Here is a 19,966-nt window from a genome sequence, read left to right as displayed (position 1 = left end):
ACACATTGTTTTTTCATGTGTTGTATAGTATATGCATTACCTTGTATATGTATCTATTCGTATGGTCAAGAGGGTCCTTATATATAGATATTGTATTCGAAATGAAGTGTCAATAAATTGTTGTCCATTTCTCAGGTAGGCACGCAGCACTTTTCAGATTACACACATGCCATCACATTTTGTTTGCACCACTCTTGCTCAGAGATTTACTAAGGTTATTAAGGTTTTGCACTACTTTTCATGTTTCCATTTCACGGCATATCCAAATTTGATCAAAACTGAAGTGAAATTTGTTGCAATGGTCAAACCTTATACATGTGTACACACACACACACACACATCATAAAAAAATACACTGTATAATGTTTATACATTGTGTGCAGTGACGTCATTCAAGCGATACTCCACCCACCCTCTGTATCCCTTCAACAAAAGCTCCTGAGAATTACAGGTAGCTCACTAGGAGGAATCAACATCATGTCACATGCTTTCTTGGGCTTTTAAAAAAGAAAGTTGGTGAAGTTTTTAATTACTTTTTTTTTTTTTTTTTTTAAACTTAATGCAGTGACCATTTGGTTGAACACAAAATGCTGTTCTGGCACACACAGCCCGAGCAAAGTCATCACCACCAGTATTTAAACAACAACAGCTTCCTACGGTAAGACACTTGTATTATTATTTCAACTGTACAATTAGGCAGTGTACAATACATGTTAACTAAATGTTTTGTGAATAATTACAAATATATGATTTGTTAAAGGTTGTGTTTTTATTATATTTCAAATATAGTGTTTCCTTTTTACATATTATGCATAATATATATATATATATATATATATATATATATATATATATATATATATAGATATTATATATACCACACACACACACACTTGTGAAGACATGTGTACATACCCATTGTATACATTAATTACTCTATTGCGATATATCAAATAGACATAGAAATAATTTTGAAATTTATATTTAAATTGATTTTTTTAAAGCTATTAACAAATATTACATCTCTATAGTCCTATCTCACTTAATAAAGTAAATAAAAAAAAAAATTACAAAGCATTTTTACAGCTGTAGTAGCGCAACATCAGTGTACGGGTAAAATAACTGGCAATACAGTGCATTTTTTCAGAACAAATGTAACCCAAAAAATGCCTCAATGTGTACCGTTTTTTAAAAATCGGTCACAACTTTAAGCTTTCCATTCAAAACTACTTTCTTTGTGCTAAACGAAATTCACAAGTGTTTTATGTATATAAGATAATATAAGATATAGATAATAGCTGTGCTCTACATAAAAATACATTCAAAACACTAGTGCTTTTTAATTCATATAGCAATTAATATGGAAAAACACCTTTAGTACAGTGTGCTAGACTCAGCTATAGGGACCATTTGGAGGATTGTGGGGATGCTGTGTTCTACTGGCTCAGTGCAGAACTTGGTAAGGGCATGATTAGTGATATTACAAGTCTGCCGTCTACCTGACAGGTAACTGAGACCTGTTAGTAGTTATAATGCTCCAGTTATTGAATACTGAGCTTGTGACAATATTTCGAGGGGGGTTTGTGTGTGTGGGAGCAGCCTAAAAAATGCTCCCTGATTTGCTGGACACTGAGACAAATATTTTGTTTCAGTTCTATACATTAACAGATAGACCATTAAATACAAAACAAAACACTTAAGTGTGAAAAGCCTTAGCCTTGTATAGAATATAGTAATCAGAAAAATAACTGTGCCAGCTGAAATGCCAAATTTAGCATTTTTAGACAAAAGACATCACAAACTTAAGAAAGGATTCCAGTAATTTACGGTAGGAACCATGTCTGAAAGTGTTTGTTCTGTGTGTAATGTTTAATATCAAGCAAAAGAAGTGCCTACTGTTGAAAACCTTCTGGGAAAAAGTTTTACACTTCTACCAGGTATCAGTGTGCACTGTAATTCTATAGAAGAAAATAAACTGAAAGAAAACTAAATGTTTATCCATTAATCATTATGACTGGTTGTAATGAATTGCCATCTCAGTCCATACAGTTCAAAGAAAAATGTCTCACCATTCAAAAGACTGCTGCCATTAGTTTAACATCAGGGCTGATGAAAGATAGTTTACAGAAAAGGGTAGTTATATTAAGAATGTGTTTTGTGCAGCTACTGGAAGCAGTAAAATCAGCTGGTTTATTGCAAGTAAAAAGTCTACTGGCAGTAACATGCCTAAAATTAGTTAACATTCATCTTGTTAATGCAAACATGGAATTACCTCAACAGAACGGCTTATGTGGTAACAAAATGAAGGTGAATGCCTGACACAAGCTTAGTTTATTTAGATACCATTGTCTTTTTTTCTACAATGTGTAATACCTGTGTCTTTATGGGAGTACATTTTGTCAACAACTTTAACCATATACCCTAGATTTATCAGAATATTGTCAACTCAATTGTGTTTTCTAAGTTTGGAACAAACTGACTGCATGTTTAAGGTGAAAGGTTTATTTACTGTAAATACAGATCATTCATTAAAGATGACCGTACCTGAGGCCCTATATTTTGAAAACAAACCCCAACCTATTTAATTATTTTAATGGCATGTGCGTTCACAGACAATATTGGCATCCTATGCTTATTATACAACAATTCAAGGTAACGGATTAAGGATGTGCATTTAATAAGCTTAAACCACTTTTTAATATAACAAAAAGCAAAATACACAATTTCTAGTAATTTAACAAATAATCATAAAAACAAATAAACTTATTTCATGTGAAGTATTTGTTCATGATAAATGTATTGCTACCCTTGTTTTAGCATTTAGTGTGTCCTCCTTTTGCTTTTATTATGGCTTTTTACATCTTGTTGGTGAAATCTGGACCCATTCTGTCTTGTATGTTTCCTTCAGCTCAAATAGATTGGATACACAATGCATTGCTACAGCCTTTTTTTCAGATCAGTTCAATATATTTATGTTGGATTGAGATCTGGTGTTTACAAAGGCCATTCTAGAAGTTCAGTTGTATGCTTTGGGTCGTTGTCATTGGAAGTTGTCAATTAGCCTATTAGGAGATGGTATCATTGTACTTTGTAGGGATGCATACAGGACCGGATACCATCTATAGAAGTCTGGTCCACCTTAAGGAAGTCTCATCCAAACAGTGGACGTGTATGTGGCTGGTCCAACTTCTATATTTTATACAAACACTGCGACCACTAGCTTTTTTTGTTTTGTTTTTTTTTTGCCTCTGTGTTTTAAAGTGGTTGGAATAAGGGCCATGTTGGAAACATACACAATGTTTAAAACACTGCACACTCCTAAGAATTAACTTTTTTAAAAGCTCTACAGTAAAAATAAATAAATAAATAAATACATAAAGTTTTTAATGACTATAATGAGAATGTCAATATGTAAAAGACATTGTCATTATGAGTGTTAGAATGTGTTGCCTATTACTTGACATAGTGCTGGACATTGTAAAAGCCTTTACAATGTCCAGCACTATGTCACGATTAGGAACTACTACAAAGGTAAATCACTGTACCTGTGCTTAATAATGTATCACGGCACTATGCAAAATCAAAGAAAACACTTGTCAAAACACCTGCTGTGCCTGTCATGGGAGATCCTGATGACATCAATGCGTCTTTTAATAACTTCCCGTTTATATTAATTTGCATTACGAATCAGTTTGGTGTTTGGGTATTTTATTTGTAGTACATACCACTCATTTTCTGTAGCTTGGGTCGGTTCCATTTGTCAGATATTCAGTTTCATTTTTCTCCTGTTAGTTTGTATCAGACGTCGTTTTGTGAAAATGACTCCATTAATTTTTAACTGTGGCTATCATTATATTTTTCGACAGTATTTACATTACTAAACCAACCCGACTCTCACCTTTCTTCTTCTCTTTACTGCCGCGCACTCACTCTCACTACAATACGTGTTAGAAAAAAACTCGAAATTGAATACCACTAAACAAACAAATTCTAAAAAAAAAAAAAAAAAAAAAAAAAAGAGACTTTAAATTAATTAATTAATTAATAATCTTCATATCATCCCACAGCACCTTAAAAGATGTTTTGTACATGCTAGAGCAGTGGTTTTCAGCCTTTTTTTGACACTACACCTTCTATTTCAGAGGTTTCAGCACAGTACCCTTTACAATTTTCTCTCACAGAATGGTACCACAGTTACAATAAAAGGCAACGTAATTTGATTAACATTTTTCCCCCCGTTTATTTAATATATTGTTTTTACAACAGTCTGGGACAGGTAAGCTGCTGGTAAAGACAAACTACCAAACAGCAGGCTTAATTCTTAAAACATACATGTCTTTGGATGCACAGAATTAAAAGACAGTATTTAGGAATCTATTTGGAAATACTCGTATTATAAATAATACAAAATAGTTTGCATTGTAAATGTTTATCACGTTGCCACTTACTTTAAATGGCACACAATTAATATGCTGAGGTGGGGAGTGTTTACGATATCAGCAACATTAACCTCAAGATTAAACTATAACTAACAATGATAAACTTATTTTATTATTATTAAAGCCACCATAAACAGTATTCAAAGGGACTCTTTGCACTTTCTGTACTCTTGTGTTTTCTTCATTCGTTTTTGTTTTGCAAGAAATACATCCATTTCAAACACCGAAAACATATTCAACCAGCCGCTGTTGCTGTTAATAAAATGCAGCCGCGGTAATAAATAAAACAAAAATCATCAAATAATCAATAATGTGATTACTATTTATGTTTACCGGAACATTTATACTTCTAAAAAATGCAGAAATCCTGTCCCTTACGGAAAAACACATTTGAAAACAAGTTTTCGGACTTTGTTGGTCACATGTGGTCATTCACATATGAATTTCAATACATTTTCATAGGTAATACTGACCTATTTAGCCTTCACCCAGAAAACTAAAATGTGGCGGTTATTCCGTTTTCAGACATTTTAATCGTTTTAAAGAGGTCTCAATGTAGTTATAACTTTCACCTCGCTCGAGCTGATTTTGTGTTGACGAGAGCTGCAGACTGTTACAGTTGCGCGCTCGCGCACATTAGCATGTGTGTTTTTTTTTTTTGTTTGTTTGTTTTTCCATAAGGGGTTCTTCACTGCTACAAGTTGAAAACAGAAAAGATCATGCGCAGCTCAGAGCGCTCTCCCTCGTTAAAGACGCTTGCTTCACCGATATTATCAGTGGAAATCCACGCAATCGAAATCCAATATGCGCATGTCGTACTTTTACAACCTGCCACCTACTATCTACCCCCACCCACACCCCAAAAAAAAACTACAATGTTAAAGAATAAATAAAGACTCTGAGTCGTCCCTACTGGTGAATGTTTGATGAGGGTTCCATACTGCATGGGGTACACTTTTACCCCATGGTTGAAAACCCTGTGTAGAGCACTTTATTGCACACCAGACATAATGTGGTATGTATTACAAACTGTGTTATTAGAGAGGATAAGCAATATCTTGATATTATTAAGAATATATATATATATATATATATATATATATATATATATATATATATATATATATATATATATATAATAAAAACTACTAGAAATAGTGTACAGCATTTTGGTCTTTGCCATATTAATTAGTATACAAAGTGCTTGCACTGAATGTGTTTTCTTCAATGATCTTATATAAAGTATAGGGTGCCAACACTTTTGTCTGTGACTGTACAATAAATGTATTCCTATATTTGGCCAAATGTTCAATAATGCTGGAGTCCATTCTAAAATGGTTCAGGACATGGTTATCCACTTTATAGGTAATAATCCATATATTGTAAAAATGAAGTATACTATTCAAAACTTTTGTTGAAAAGAGCACAAGTTAAATGATAGTCTTAAGAAGCAAGTACAGTCACAGTGCTAATAAATAATCTCCTTTTGGCACCTTTAACCAAAAAGGTTGGACCAATCTGGTTTAGGGAATCCATTTAGAATGGTGCTGAAGATTTGAACCACCCAGGCTGGATCGTCGATATTTATTTGTTTAAATGACACTAAGGGGTAGATGTAAGGATATGTGCAAAGTGATTTGGGTGTGCAAAAACCCCATAAATCTTGTTTAGCAGCCGTAAAGTCTGATTTTACCATCCGCTAAAAATGCGGCATATGTGAAGAATAATGTTCACCTGGCAGTCAGCAACCGCTATCAAATTAGTACTTTGCCATCATTAATCCATTCAGATTACATTGAAATGCATTTGGAGGAGAAGGGCAAGATGAAGAAGACCCCACATATTCAATCCCAGGATCACTTTGTTTGGGATGCGGTGCTAAAGTGCTATCGTCTCACTCTGCAGGTCATCTTTGACCTAATAGCTGAATTGAGGGATGTGCTAGAACCCAACGTCAATCTAGGGACCGCTATCCCTGCACATGTGAAAGTGTTGTGTTCTCTGCACTACTTAGCCTCTGGTTCCTTTCAGACCACCGCTGGAATGTCTGGAGGGATAGCCCAATCCACCTTTTCTAGAGTGCTAGGCAAATTTCTGGATGCCATGCTAAAAAGGGCAGGCCAATACATATCATTTCCTAAGGATACTAGCATAACTGATGTTGGCTGAGACTTTTCCAGACTGTGACCTCAGTCATAAGGACTCTCTGCTCATTCTCAGAAAACTTCCATGTGCCAAGGGGACTTAGCTACCCTTCCTCTAAGATTTTATTTATTTTTGGTTTGTATTTTCGTGCTCCACAAATGTCATACAGCGACTACTGCTCTCTGTACTCCTAAATTTGCAAGTGCAGCTGCTAAATAGACAGATGCACTCATGGACCCTCATTATCATATCGGGTCATTATTTGTGTGCGTTGAGTAATTTGCGTTGCTCTTAAGTTTACACAGGATGCAGTACAAAATAATTGCCTGGCTGCAATGCAATTTAAAATTTGAGTCCGCAATTATTTGCACTGCGCCTATATTTACATCACCCCTATGAATGAACTCACTTTTTTATTCCTAAGGATTTGCTTAGTATTGGCCTTTTCTTTTGCATAAAAAGTGTGTCTAGCAGTACACACAATTTACTGTGCTCATTCCAAAAACAAAAAGAGACTCTTACAACTAGTAAGAACAACATTAAAAAAAGTATTCATTTGCAAGAGATAGACCTATAATGAAGGGAATGAATAAAGCTTGAGCATAGCATATAATTTTAAGTATTTAAAATTAAAAAAAACCTTTTGATGAAGTATTACTTATAACTATAGTACATTCATTTTCAATAACATATCTTTACAAATGTCCCAATAAATGTGAATATAGGCCTATACAAAATAGGACATAAAGCATTATAGACAACATAATTTCTGCCCAGCATGAGTTACCTGAAGGACATTTCTGTCCAGTATGTATAATATTTACTCTGTTTATCCCACCCTTCCCTGATAGCATACGTCGAAGTGGAGCCAACCTCGGTGTGGCACACGGTTCAAAGTTTATCAAATAGTTCGTCATTCTACCTGTGATGTGAACTTTACAAAGGTCCAGTACACAGTGGGAGAGAAAAAAAAAAAAAAAATATATATATATATATATATATATATATATATATATATATATATATATATATATATATATATATATATATATAGTGTGTGTGTGTGTGTGTACACACATGCATATCAACATGATCAAGCTGTTTACACTTTGCAACCAGTACACACCTATCTTCCAAGTTGGTCATTTACAGTAGTGTGTTTTTCGATTGAGGGTGGTATATCATGAATGTGAGTAACAGCATATCTAGTCAGCCCAGAAACCATTTTGGTAACACAGGGATTTGAGGGACTATCTCATGTCAACATGACCCCGATATATTTATCGATATAGCTTTGTAGCCGGCTGTCAGATAAACTAATAATGATTTATACGTGGAGGTTAAAAAAACAAGTTCATTTTATTTTCTCAGGCATTCAAAGCTACATAGATAAATACATTGGGGTCATATTGACCCAAGACATTACATTTATCTACAATATCTCAAAATTCTTATTTTCTGTTTTATAAATTTGTGACCCCAACCAAGGAAAAGTATTATTGCTGGGGGAAAAAAAAGGTAACATTTAAGGGCAATGGAAACCAGTGTCTTGTCATATAGACCTAAAACATAAATAGCAGGATTAAAACTAATGAAACTACAGTGCCGAAACAAATTACGCCAAGTAAAAAAAGACTCTTGTCACGCCCTATCTGGCATTGAGTGTAACTTTGTTTGTTTTCTTGCAATACTCCCATTGGTTAGTTTCAGTAGTAATATCAAATCAATGAACAAGGTCCCTAAGCTCTACCCAATGAATAACCTACTATACTCATCTTTGATTGGTTCACTCCCATATTACGATTTCAAGTCCAACATTCCTGGCCTATCAATATAAAATTACTGCTCATTGGAACTTTCTATTGGTTATCTGGATTTGACAGGCACCATGGAAGCGCGCCCTGGTTGGTAATGATACATTTTGACTCCTCCCCCTGCGTCGGGTGTAGGAAGGTTTTGTGCAGGGAGTTTGAGAGGCCATGTTGATGATTTGTATGGCGCCGTGGGGATTTCCCTAGCGGGGAAAAAAAGAAGCCCTTTGCCGGGGGATTTAAAAAATATATATATATATATATATATATATATATATATCAGGTTAGGCTGGCCTGGGGCGACACAACCCTTCGACCGAACTCGCAATGAGAAAGGGAGAGCGGTGTCGGAGTGGAGACGGAGCAAGGAGCACATAGCGAAAGATACTGCCAGGGATTCAGTGGTGGAAACTAGTGTTTGTTCAACCGTTGTTGTTATCCATACGCAAACATTTTACTGTATCGTAATAGAGACTGTATATTACAGCCAGCATCAACAGTGTAATTCTGCAGTTATATTACATTTTGCCTATGCACTATACTTAATCTGTGGTAACACATGGTAGAGAAGGGATGATTTTAATATGTTATTGTTAATTTCGACTTTTAATTGAAAAAATAAATAAATTGGATACTTGCCAATTAACAATTTTACAAATTATAGAATTATGTTAATGACTAAAGTGACAACTGACAGGCTGTATTGTAACATCGGACTTATAGTTCGCCTAATTTGTTTTACGTAGCCCCTCCCGCAAACTAAAACTAGAGCTAGATACAGACCAGTTTAACTTCGGTCGCCAAATTGAAAACATGGCTTGGGTGCTGAAGATGGATGAGTCGATCGAGTCGGGGCTGGTGCATGACTTCGATGCTAGTCTCTCTGGAATCGGGCAGGAACTCGGCGCCGGCGCCTACAGTATGAGGTTAGCAACATGTTGTCCTTGTATGTGCCACAGTAGTCAAAATGTGAAACTGTCCATGTATGATCTAGTTTAGAGTCTGTGGTAGTAGACATTATGTGTGGGTGGAGGGTATTTATTTATTTATTTATTTATTTATTTGGACCAAATTAAACAAATATATTAAATAAGACAGACAACCTCAGGTAGGTGGTACGTTTTATAGTGGCCTAAAGTCGAATACACGCCACTTCTCTGCAAAAGTTGTAGGAAAAGAAAGTAAAATGTAGAATCTTAAACATCACTATGAACTGTTGCCATATGGCCATGGTGTCATAATGGTTAACTTTGAAACGTTGTGAAATGTTGGTCTGATGGTATTGTGCACCCCTGATTATCAATCCTCAGTAGTCCAAATAAACTCCTGTCCTGTCATTAACGTTTCCCACAGTTTTAGTAAATGTTTTGTTTAAAACATTGCAGTCCAACCTATTTGATTCATTGTTGCTGTCGTTGGAAGTTTATCACCTTTTTAAAAATAATACTAAAAAAAAGCAAGCACGGAAATCCACTGCAAGTCAACAAATAGGCTTTAAATATTGTGACCATGGGGATATGAGAAGTTGGCAAAAAAATAATTGTAACAGTTACATTTTATTTTTAATTAACTTCTCCATAAAATTATCAATAACCATGAACAACGACAAAGAGTGAGTTACAAATTAATGTAATTCTCTGAACTGAGGATTTGTTACAGGTTCTTAAAATTAAGGGTTAAATAAAATTTAAGAATAGCAAAATAATGTTCATAACACACTTCAAAATATTGTTGCCTTTGTTTTACAGACTGCTTTTTGTTGTTTAAAAGTAGAGCCCCTTTCACACTGGCACACCTACCCAAGTCCTGTCACAATCCTGCTTAGGTCCAACCGCCAGCGACCAACCTCAAGGATATGGTTTGACACGCTTTGACCCGGGTTGAGCGAGACAAAATGCATGACAATCGTTCGTAAGCCAATCAAATAACAGCTATGCCTGCGTGAAGGTTTACGTGCAGCAAGGAACATTTCTGTTTGTTCTGTTTGTCATACAGTATACCCTCACTATAACTGACCTGTTGGGGGCCAAGCCTTTTGTTCGTTATAGCGAAAGGACGGTCAAAAAGAACGATAACTGCCTGAGTAAATTAATGAAATTGCCATGGATAAAGTCGTTAGCTAAATTAATAAATACTACTACGACTAATAATAATAATAATAATAATTGTGAATAAAAGTAGAATTACACGTACCTGTTTGTGACATGCATTCAGTCTTCTGCCTTCACTTTAAACTATTCGTTGAAGAACACAACCCAAAATTCCACAAAGCACAAATCCCAAATTGAAACGGAACATGTGTTCAAATCAATCGAACATGAAAAGTGTAAAAGCGCATCAACAAAGTTTCAGTTTTGTTTCAATCAAACAATTTAAAATTCCAAACGCTCATTTAAGTCTCGGTTCTTCCTTTTTTTTTTTTTTAAATCATACATTTTACTTTGCTGTGTCGGTTGCATGGTGGCTGCAAGAGGCAACTTCAGCATTTGGCGGAGTTGCAGGATTTTTATTGCATCAATGTCTTGTGTTTCCATCCATGCAATAGCAGTGTCTAACCCCTTTACAGCCTTAGGGGGCGCCAGTTCATCTGTCTCTTCAGTTTCATTGTCCTGGACATCTGACCTCCCTAACACTGTCAGCGAGCCTTCATCTGTCAGCAAGTTGGTCTCTGCACACTCTTCATCCACATGAAGTCAGTCATTCACAACAGCTTCAGTATCCTCTATTCCATCCAGCAAATGACGCATTTGCACATTAGACAGAAGTTGCTCATTGTAGTCATTTTCCAGTTGAACCAATTTGTCCTCTTGATTGAGAGTGGGGAGGGAGGGTCCTAAAGTCTTTTTCCAAATGTTTTTGACACTTCCTGAATGAATACCGGACCAAGCGTCAGCTGCAAGATACATCATATCTTTCAGGGTGAATGATGTCAAAGTCACAAAGTCTGTATCGCTTGTGACTAGGATTTCCCTTTCTGTACTGGTTCTTGAATGCTGCAGTTATCCCACCATTGTGAGGTGCTTCTGCAATGCAACCTTATACGGATGCAACATCAATTACGTGTAAATAAATGTGTATTTGTTTTTATTTAAATTATAAAAACATGCTTACTGTTCTACATAATGTATTTTTAAATTACATATGAATGTTTTATTCAATTTATATGGCTTACCTGTAAAGTAATATTTTCAATCAAATATAAACTAGTAGCTATGGTAACGTCAACACTAAATTATGCAAGTTAGTACCATCAAAGGTTCAAACCAACCTTCGGTAATGTGTTCAGAACCTTCAAAGGTCAAAATGATGTACCCTTCGCTGCAGCCCTAATGTTCTGTCAGGCACACGTTTCCAAAACAACCCTGTTTCATCTGCATTGTATATCTGCTGCAGTGTATAACCTCCTAACAAAAACTGCTTTAGCTTTGGAAGAAAGCTGGCTACAGGCTTATCATCCCATGAACTGGATTCACCGAATGCCATGCCTTTTTTGAAACCGCCACATCCATCCGTCAGAAGCTTTGAATGTTGTTTCAGGATTAATTTACTTTGCCAGGATGTTTGCTTTTTCGGAAACGATCAGTCCAGATAATAGATGACCATTGCTTCTATGCTGCTGGAGCCATAACAAGACTGCTTCATCTAGTGCATCATCATCAGATTTTCTTAATTTCTTTCATGATAGTCCTTCATCACTGTCAACTTTATGGACAAAGGCTAGGAGATTTTGCTCAGTTTTCTTGAATGTTCAAATCGTGCTTTTTGGCAGCCCATATTCACGACAGAGATCTGCCTGCTCTGTTCCTTTTTTCAGACGGTCAATAATTTCATGCTTTGTTGCAACAGAAATGGATTTTCACTTTGGAGTTGCAGCGTAATCTTATGATAGAATAAAATTCTGCACATGCTATTAATTACAGACCTGTTGTGGTCAGGTCGGTAATTAACAGGATGTGGACAGTGTGCACTATTCTCGGTTTTTAAAAAATTGTTACTTTTTAATTTTTTTTTATTGTTTACAGTATAGTTAGGATCCAGGGACCAGGTTCATTATAATGAAGAGCATTAGAGCACGGGTGTACTATATTTTTGTTGATTGAGACACGACATGAGCCTGATTGCAGCAGGGATGAAGGAACGGTTGCTCTAATCAACATTTGAGCCAGTGCTTCTATCCAGAGAAGCTGCTTCTGGGGCATTGATACGCGCATTGCATACTTGCGTCTGTCGCCCAGGTCAGCCCTGCTTTATCAAAAGCAGTGTGAAATCACGTAGCTGACCCGCATGACACTGAGCCATGACCTGGGTAGGTTCCGACCCAGGTAGAGTATGCCACTGTACATTGAGAGATGAATATTTTCCATATGGGTGGTGGTGTTAATGGTGCTTATTATCTGCCAATTACCTCATTCTTTCTTGCTTTTCAAGAAATTTGTGGTGGTATTTCAGGCTCTGCAAATACTGTTTGTCTGCCATCAACCAAACTGAAACTGACATTTGCATGTAAAAGGTTTTATTTTTTTTTAAGTCAAGAATTACCCTTCGTGGGGTAAGTGCGTATTAATACTTAGTCTGGGTGTTCAGCTGTCTGGGCTGTTTTCTTTCCAGGTTTCTAAACTATTTTTGTTGATGAAAGGTGTTAGTGCTAGTGTTAGTGTTAGTAAGCCCGTGTACCCTAACCAAAACCGCTTGCTAAAAAATGCATCCTATGAAGTGAAAAGCTGAAGCTGGAAGCTACATTAAGTGTTTTCTCTTCAAAACTGTTTTAAAATGCAGCCAAACATCTATCACTTTGAAGCCAACATGTTGGTTAAATAATTGCAATTTCAAAAACCAGGAGCTGCATTGGGGGGGTACCAGAAAAAAAAAAAAAAAAAAAACATGTTTAACATGGTAGGGAATTATTTATTGTGCTTTTTGTATTACTCGCCCCGCCTTGCTCAAGTCATGTGTGTGTGTGTGTAAGTTCAATTTTATAAACATTTTAGCAGATAACCACTAAGCAGTAACAAATGACGTAAATAACACACAACGTCAAAAAACACTTTCACCCTCACTGTTTTTAGATTTACCATTTTGCCAACAAATGCACAAAAAGGTCAAAGTACACCTGCACCTCCAAATGAATATTGAGATCACATGCCTGATGATCGTGTCTTGTATTACTAATTTAGTATTTACTAATCAAAAATGCAATGTGCCACGTCTGAATTCCCAATTTGCCACGTGTGGTTAGTGGCCAACGTATTGGGCAACAGTTAATTAAGTGAACTTCCTTGATTCACAGACTAGGGTTGGCTCACTTGGCACCCAGGTGGTATTTTTTATTTTTTTTATTGTTCATGCCACCTGTTCACTGACCTGAAAATAGGGCTGGCAGCTGCCACTAAGTGGATGTGTTGGACCCTGAAAATTATTAAACAAAACCATTCATTACCATTCTGTTTAATTAAATAGAGCCTGGAATGTAGCCTTAGCCCAGACAGCAACAGTGTTGATTAACACTATCTGAGTCACAACCCCAATGCCAGGAGCTGGATATAATAGCTAGATGACCTTAGCTAAACTGCCAGGACCCCTCAAATTGATAGTGGGTAGCCTTGAAATTTTTCGCCTCATTGCAGACAGCTGTCAAGCAATTTAGCTTGTTGCTCTATGAAATCAAAGTTAACAGAAAGAAAACTTGAATTGAAAATTGTATTAAAGGTTAAAAAAAACAAAAAACAGTACACATTATAGTGGTTAGTTGGAAAGTTATTATTCGAGAAAATAAATGTTGCTCTTTCAGTAAATACTGGTAACCTAGAAATTTCTTTGTGGGTACTAAGGCACATCAAAGGAGCTGAATTTTAACCGCAGTCCTAGACCTGGAATTTTAACTGCAGGATGAGGTTTCTGCAGGTAGACGATGGTTTTGATAAAATACTGTGCTTCTGTATTTCCTGTCTATCTCCTTTTAGCTTACTGTACCCCCTCAAGCAGCTTCTTTTGTTTCATAAGATATATGATTTATCATCCTCCCAGAAGACAGGATAAAACTTGTCCATGGACAATCATCTTGAAGTCAAAGGAATGCTAATTACCAGCTTACCACTTTATTAGCATTAACAAGATTGCCAGCGGTCCCCTTGTGTTTTTTTTTAAATGTTTTGTAGTGTAATTCTGGTTATAGATATGTAGACCAAAAGTGAACAAAACTTAATTCCTGGTAACTGAACACGTTGTGTGTGGTGTGAGATAGGTCACAAGACCAGATTGCAGCTGCACCATTGGATAGAATCTGAGCTACAGCACAAGAAGTCATTTTTGTCCCAGGAAGTACTAGCAACTTGTTTTTCAAATTTTAAAATCTCTTCTTTACTCATCTTTAAGGATTCATGAACATAATTTACTCAAGTACTGGATTAGAACATGACAGTGTTCCCAGATCTACTGTTTGCTTTTGTTAGTAATCGTCTATTACCTGTACTGTAAGAGCTGCTTTTTCCAGGTAGCAGTTTACTTTAGACCTTGCACACTTACAGCTATTGCCAAAAGTTTTGCATCACCTAGATGGAGACATAACAAAAAAAAAAAAACCTTTATCAACATAATGTCGGTATTTTATTTAACATTATGTAATCAAAGAAACTACAAAATTATATCAAAGTGTCAGTGTCACATTTTTCAGTTATTTCCTTAAGTATATGGAAAACTACAAAGCATTATGTAACTCAATATGTTAATGTAACATTGTTCAGTAGGTGCAACTTTAATTTGACGTTATGAAACTAAATGCGTTCATTCTGTAGGATGATGCAAAACTTTTGGCCATAGCTGTAGGCCTATTTTTTGTGTTTTATAGTCCAGTACATTTTAAAGCAAATATATATAATTTTATATCAAATAAAATCTCCTTGCGTTCAATTGCTTACTGTGACAGGGCAGTATCCCTGCAGGTAAACACTGTGTGTTAATAAAGATTCATTATTTTGAATTTAAGTTTGGCAGGGATGAGGTTAATTCCATCCCTGCCAGATTCACGTGTGGAACATGGCTGGGTCTTGATTGACTAATTTGTGGCCAATCAAGCACCAGCCACGTGGTATGTAAAGGGAGCTGAATGCTTTGTTAGACGAAGAGGTTTCAGTGAAGGCAAATGCTGTATCAAGAAGATACTGACTTTGTTGCCTACGGCAAGATCCTCACAAATTTGGTCTCTAACCAGCTGCTGTTTGTTTCCTCCCAAGTGATGTCTTGGCACTGCCTATTTTCAAGCAGGAAGATTCAAGCCTGCCCCCAGACAGCGAGACCAAAAACCCTCCATTCCAGTATGTTCTGTGCGCTGCCACCTCGCCGGCAATCAAACTGCATGATGAGACCCTCACCTACCTGAACCAAGGTAACCAACCCTTATATTCTCAGTGCTGTGGGATTGGCATTGGCTAAAGGATCCGTTCATCTACTGTTGGTGCTGCAGTACCAGGTGGGAGTCACATCTCCTTTAAGTCTTTCTGCAGAGACCAGACAGGAAAGTAGGGGTCTGCCTTTGTCTTCTAATGAGCTAAGCAGGCTCACTATAGTGAATGTACACACCTGTTCAGTTATTTGTATCAGTCACTAGTATGGGGCCATTAGAAAATAGTGGAGCTTGATCGCATGCATGTATTTGATTAATTAACCCAATCTTGGAAATTAACCCCTCCAGAACCAGCACTTGATAAACAAGGTAATCCAAAAAAAACATGTAGCTTCTAATTGTATAACAGAAATATATTTGATATTGTTTTATATAGTAGAAGCATACTTGTTTATGCATATGTATTTTATTTTGTATGGACAGCTCATATTAAATGTGGTGTACTTTTTTTTTTTCCTAACATTGTATTTACTGTAATCCATTTGCAGTACAAATTACCCTGTAATTCCTTTGATAAAGCAGATGAAAGTAATCAGTGCACATGCAAATTACTGAGAAGCAGTAACAGAGAAATGTATATTTATTTGATTGTTTAATAACCAGCAGTATTCAGTCTTATATTTTGTTTGTTAAAGGGTAAGTAGCGAGATTCTGAAAAATATAGCGTTGCATGTCCCTACGTGTTGCTACAAATGTTTAAATAACGTACCTGTATTTATTTTCATTGTTAACATCCTGACAACCTTTTACACTTCCATGTTTAAAGTCTGTTTCAAAGATCTTTTTTAAATGGCCGTTCTAGTGCACTGATAGTTATAGGATTATTGCCCACATTGGCAAACAGGTAACAAAGCTATAATGATCCATGGCAGAAAAGCCAGAACACTGTTGTTTTTTTAAATCACTTCACTCTTCATGCAGTGATTTAGAGGACAGATCTCAAACCCCAGTGCATTAGAGTGGCCATTTTAAAAACAGCTTTGAAACAGACTTGAAACGTGGAAGTGTAAGAGGTTGTCAGATGTTAACAATGAAAAGAGAAATTACAGGTACATTATTTAAACAGTTCTTGCAACAGGTGGGGACGTAGAACACTATCTTTTGGAACCTCGCAACTTATTCTTTAAAATATGCTTTAAAAAAAAAAAAAAAAGGTTTTAATCTTAATCTGTAATTTTTGCCCCCTTAACCCCTGAAAGGTCAGTCCTATGAAATCCGAATGTTGGATAACAGAAAGATCGGAGAACTGCCAGAATTGAACAGTAAAATAGTGAAGGTACAACCGCTTTCTTAATTTCCCATTTTGGTGCTATAAGCAAGTCAGTTGGAGCATCACTTGTTCCTGCCAAGCGGGGATGGGGGTCAGTTTTGCAATGCATGTTTCTAAAATAAGTTAATTTTGCTTGAAGCTGTCTGTATTAGTAATTAAAGGAAAATTACTACTAGTGACTTTTTTTTTTATTTACTCTGTTTACATTATTTTCTAGATCAGCAATTTTATATATTTGGCTTAAAGGAAAAGTAATGTGTGAAAGTCTGGGAAATGGTGGTTTTAACCACAGACTTGCTTGGTAGGGCATTTCCCAGGTAACAGAAATATAGTGGTGATGGAGAACCACATGTCCATGAGTGATAAAACTTGTTTACTGTGTTCTAGTAATTGAGAGAATCTAAATCTGTTTTGACGTACCGCCAGAGTACATCAACCCAATCATCGATTTTGTGATTTGTTGATTTGCTTTTACCTTTTGCCCCCCCCCCCCCCCCCAGAGCATAGTTAGAGTGGTGTTTCATGACCGGAGGCTTCAGTATATGGAGCATCAACAGCTGGAGGGCTGGAGGTGGAATCGCCCTGGAGACAGACTGCTGGATGTTGGTATGTAAAGCATGAATATCACTACAGAACACTTAAGAGCAGTTTTCATAAAACCATTCAAGTTTGTCTACTTGACTTAATTGGCTTTATTTTAAATTAATAAAATATTGCTCATCTGTAACTCTCTTTAATCCCACTGGTGAGATCCCCAAGTGGTGAATTACTGACCCACACTTTTCATAACTAAATGATATAAAAATACTGTGGCTAAAGCTTGTTCAGCAGGAAAAAGGCACCTCTGCTTAGATATATAAAAGAGCCTAGTCTTTACATCTCAAGAGCCTGATAGATTTCTGTGTAATTTACCAATTGCCATCTAATATGTAGTTCCCTGTGAAAATTCCAGATTTTGAAAGAGTAGTGTAAATGTTAGGAATGCACCAATTTGATTTTCTTGGCTGATGGAGTAGGCGCTGCTTTATCAGGATGACTCGGAGAAGGAAAAATATCCAGAATAAGCGGCTGTCCCAAAGAAACGAGAGGCATGAGCATTGAGTCAACCATAGTTACACTTTTGTTATTCTTAATGAAAAAAGAAAGAATGAAATCACATCACATTATGATTAAATGTTAAGTACATAATTGAAAGTACGAGTTCATGTTTTTATTTATTCCTACACCAAATTAATTGCACCTGTAATGTTGATATGCCAACTTTCTTTGCAACAGCAGCCTGAGAAACCAGTTCAACATGGTTTATGCAGGTCACACGGTAATCATATACTCGGTGCACTGTGCTACGCGACCTATCTTGCTCTGAAAAGCAACTTCTGTTCATCATTTGAAAATACTTTATTCCTGACTGTACTGAAAGCTGATGATTACCCACCCAATATCGTCCGATACAGATTGCGATGCCAATAATATTGCATAGATGCAGTAGTGAATCTATTCTAATTTACACTACTGAAATGAAGCATGTATTTAAACCACTTTTTTATAATGACAGAGTACAACAATTTAACATTGCATGTATTTCTTAAAATGAATACCAAGGATAGTAAAAGATCGTGAAGTTGTAATCAGCTCCTTGCTTGACAGTGGTTTATGCTGTATAAACTTATTACAACGGTCACATAAAAAAAATTGTATTAGTAAAAAAAAAAAAAAAAAAAACAAACAAAAAAAACATGCATTTACAATAATATATTTGGAAGTTGTCAAACTGTAATTTAATTCCCTTTCCTAAAGTAAGTTTTTACTTTTTTTCCCATCTCAGTTTCGGCAAACGAAACATTGAATATTGTGTGGTGAGAAGTTAAAACATACAGTAATATCGTTCTGCATAATTGGCTAATGCAACAATTTTTACCTATAAAAAAATACAGCCCTATTGATAAGCAGTCATTAGAGTCTCAAATGTGTTCATCTTGTTCTCAACATCCTTATACCATGTTCCCAGCCCTCATGTTAGATAAGCTTAGTAGAGAGCTTATTTTTGTGGTGGTGTGATATATACACACACACACAGAGTACCAGTTGAAAGTTTGAGTACGCCTGCTTGAAACCAGGTTTTTCATGATTATCTATTAACTGTATAAACTCTTCTATAAACACTTTATTTCATTATATTATACATGTACTTATATAAGCTGATAATCATAAGTGAATTGCCTTCAGAAATTTAATTTTTAAATGAAAATGTAAACCTTGTCAATTTCAATGAAATGGTCACTCAAAGCAAGGGGGTTTCAGTCTGAAGCCCATGTCAGTTAAAAGTCTGAAATGTGTATAACACCGTGTTAGAACACTGGCCTAAGTATATAAGTGTGTTTGTTAGATGTTCTCTGAGTTAACTAGCATGTTACCTAATTAACCTTTTGTCACCAATTATTGTTAACAGGTGAAGGTCCATGATTACTATAAATATAGGTAGCATTGGCACAAGTTTGTGCAGAAAATGGCAAAATACGCTCAGTTAAGCAAAGAAAAAAAGACTGTAGTTACTTTAAGAAATGAAGGTCAATCTTTCAGACAAATCGCAAGAACTTTGCAAGCGTCTGTAACTGCTGTGGCCAAGACCATCAAACGATTTGAGGAAACTGGCACTCATGAGGACCGAACAAGGTCTCAGGCAGGCCAAGGGTGACCTCAGAATCAGAGAACAAGTTCATTCGAGTCACATTGAGGAGGCAGTGTCATGGTCTGGGGTTGCTTTGCTGGTGACAGAGTTAGTGATCTTTACCAAGTCCATGGCAGGCTCAACCAGCATTGCTATCATAGCATACTTCAGAGGCTTGCTATTCCATCAGGACTACGGCTAGTTGGGCAGTCCTTCATTCTTCAGCAAGATAAT

General features: G+C 36.2%; 1 protein-coding gene across 5 annotated transcripts in view; it reads left to right on the top strand.

Annotated features, from left to right (window-relative positions):
- The first annotated feature begins 444 nt into the window (after positions 1 to 444).
- ubp1 (upstream binding protein 1) overlaps positions 445 to 19,966 on the top strand; it is a 37,280-nt gene continuing 17,758 nt past the window's right edge. For 2 of the 5 annotated variants that reach the window (XM_041244870.1, XM_041244867.1), the window contains exons 1-4: positions 8,534 to 9,321; positions 15,625 to 15,776; positions 16,994 to 17,070; positions 17,565 to 17,670. In XM_041244870.1, the coding sequence (XP_041100804.1) occupies positions 9,209 to 9,321; positions 15,625 to 15,776; positions 16,994 to 17,070; positions 17,565 to 17,670 (448 nt within the window). In that variant the 5' untranslated portion in view covers positions 8,534 to 9,208. Of the gene's footprint in view, positions 659 to 8,533; positions 9,322 to 15,624; positions 15,777 to 16,993; positions 17,071 to 17,564; positions 17,671 to 19,966 lie in introns of those variants that run through there. The other 3 variants (XM_041244869.1, XM_041244866.1, XM_041244868.1) reach the window with 2 other exon arrangements.

Source organism: Polyodon spathula, chromosome 3 (genome assembly GCF_017654505.1).
Source record: "Polyodon spathula isolate WHYD16114869_AA chromosome 3, ASM1765450v1, whole genome shotgun sequence".
NCBI lineage: Eukaryota > Metazoa > Chordata > Actinopteri > Acipenseriformes > Polyodontidae > Polyodon > Polyodon spathula.
This window is presented reverse-complemented; position numbering and strand designations above follow the sequence as displayed.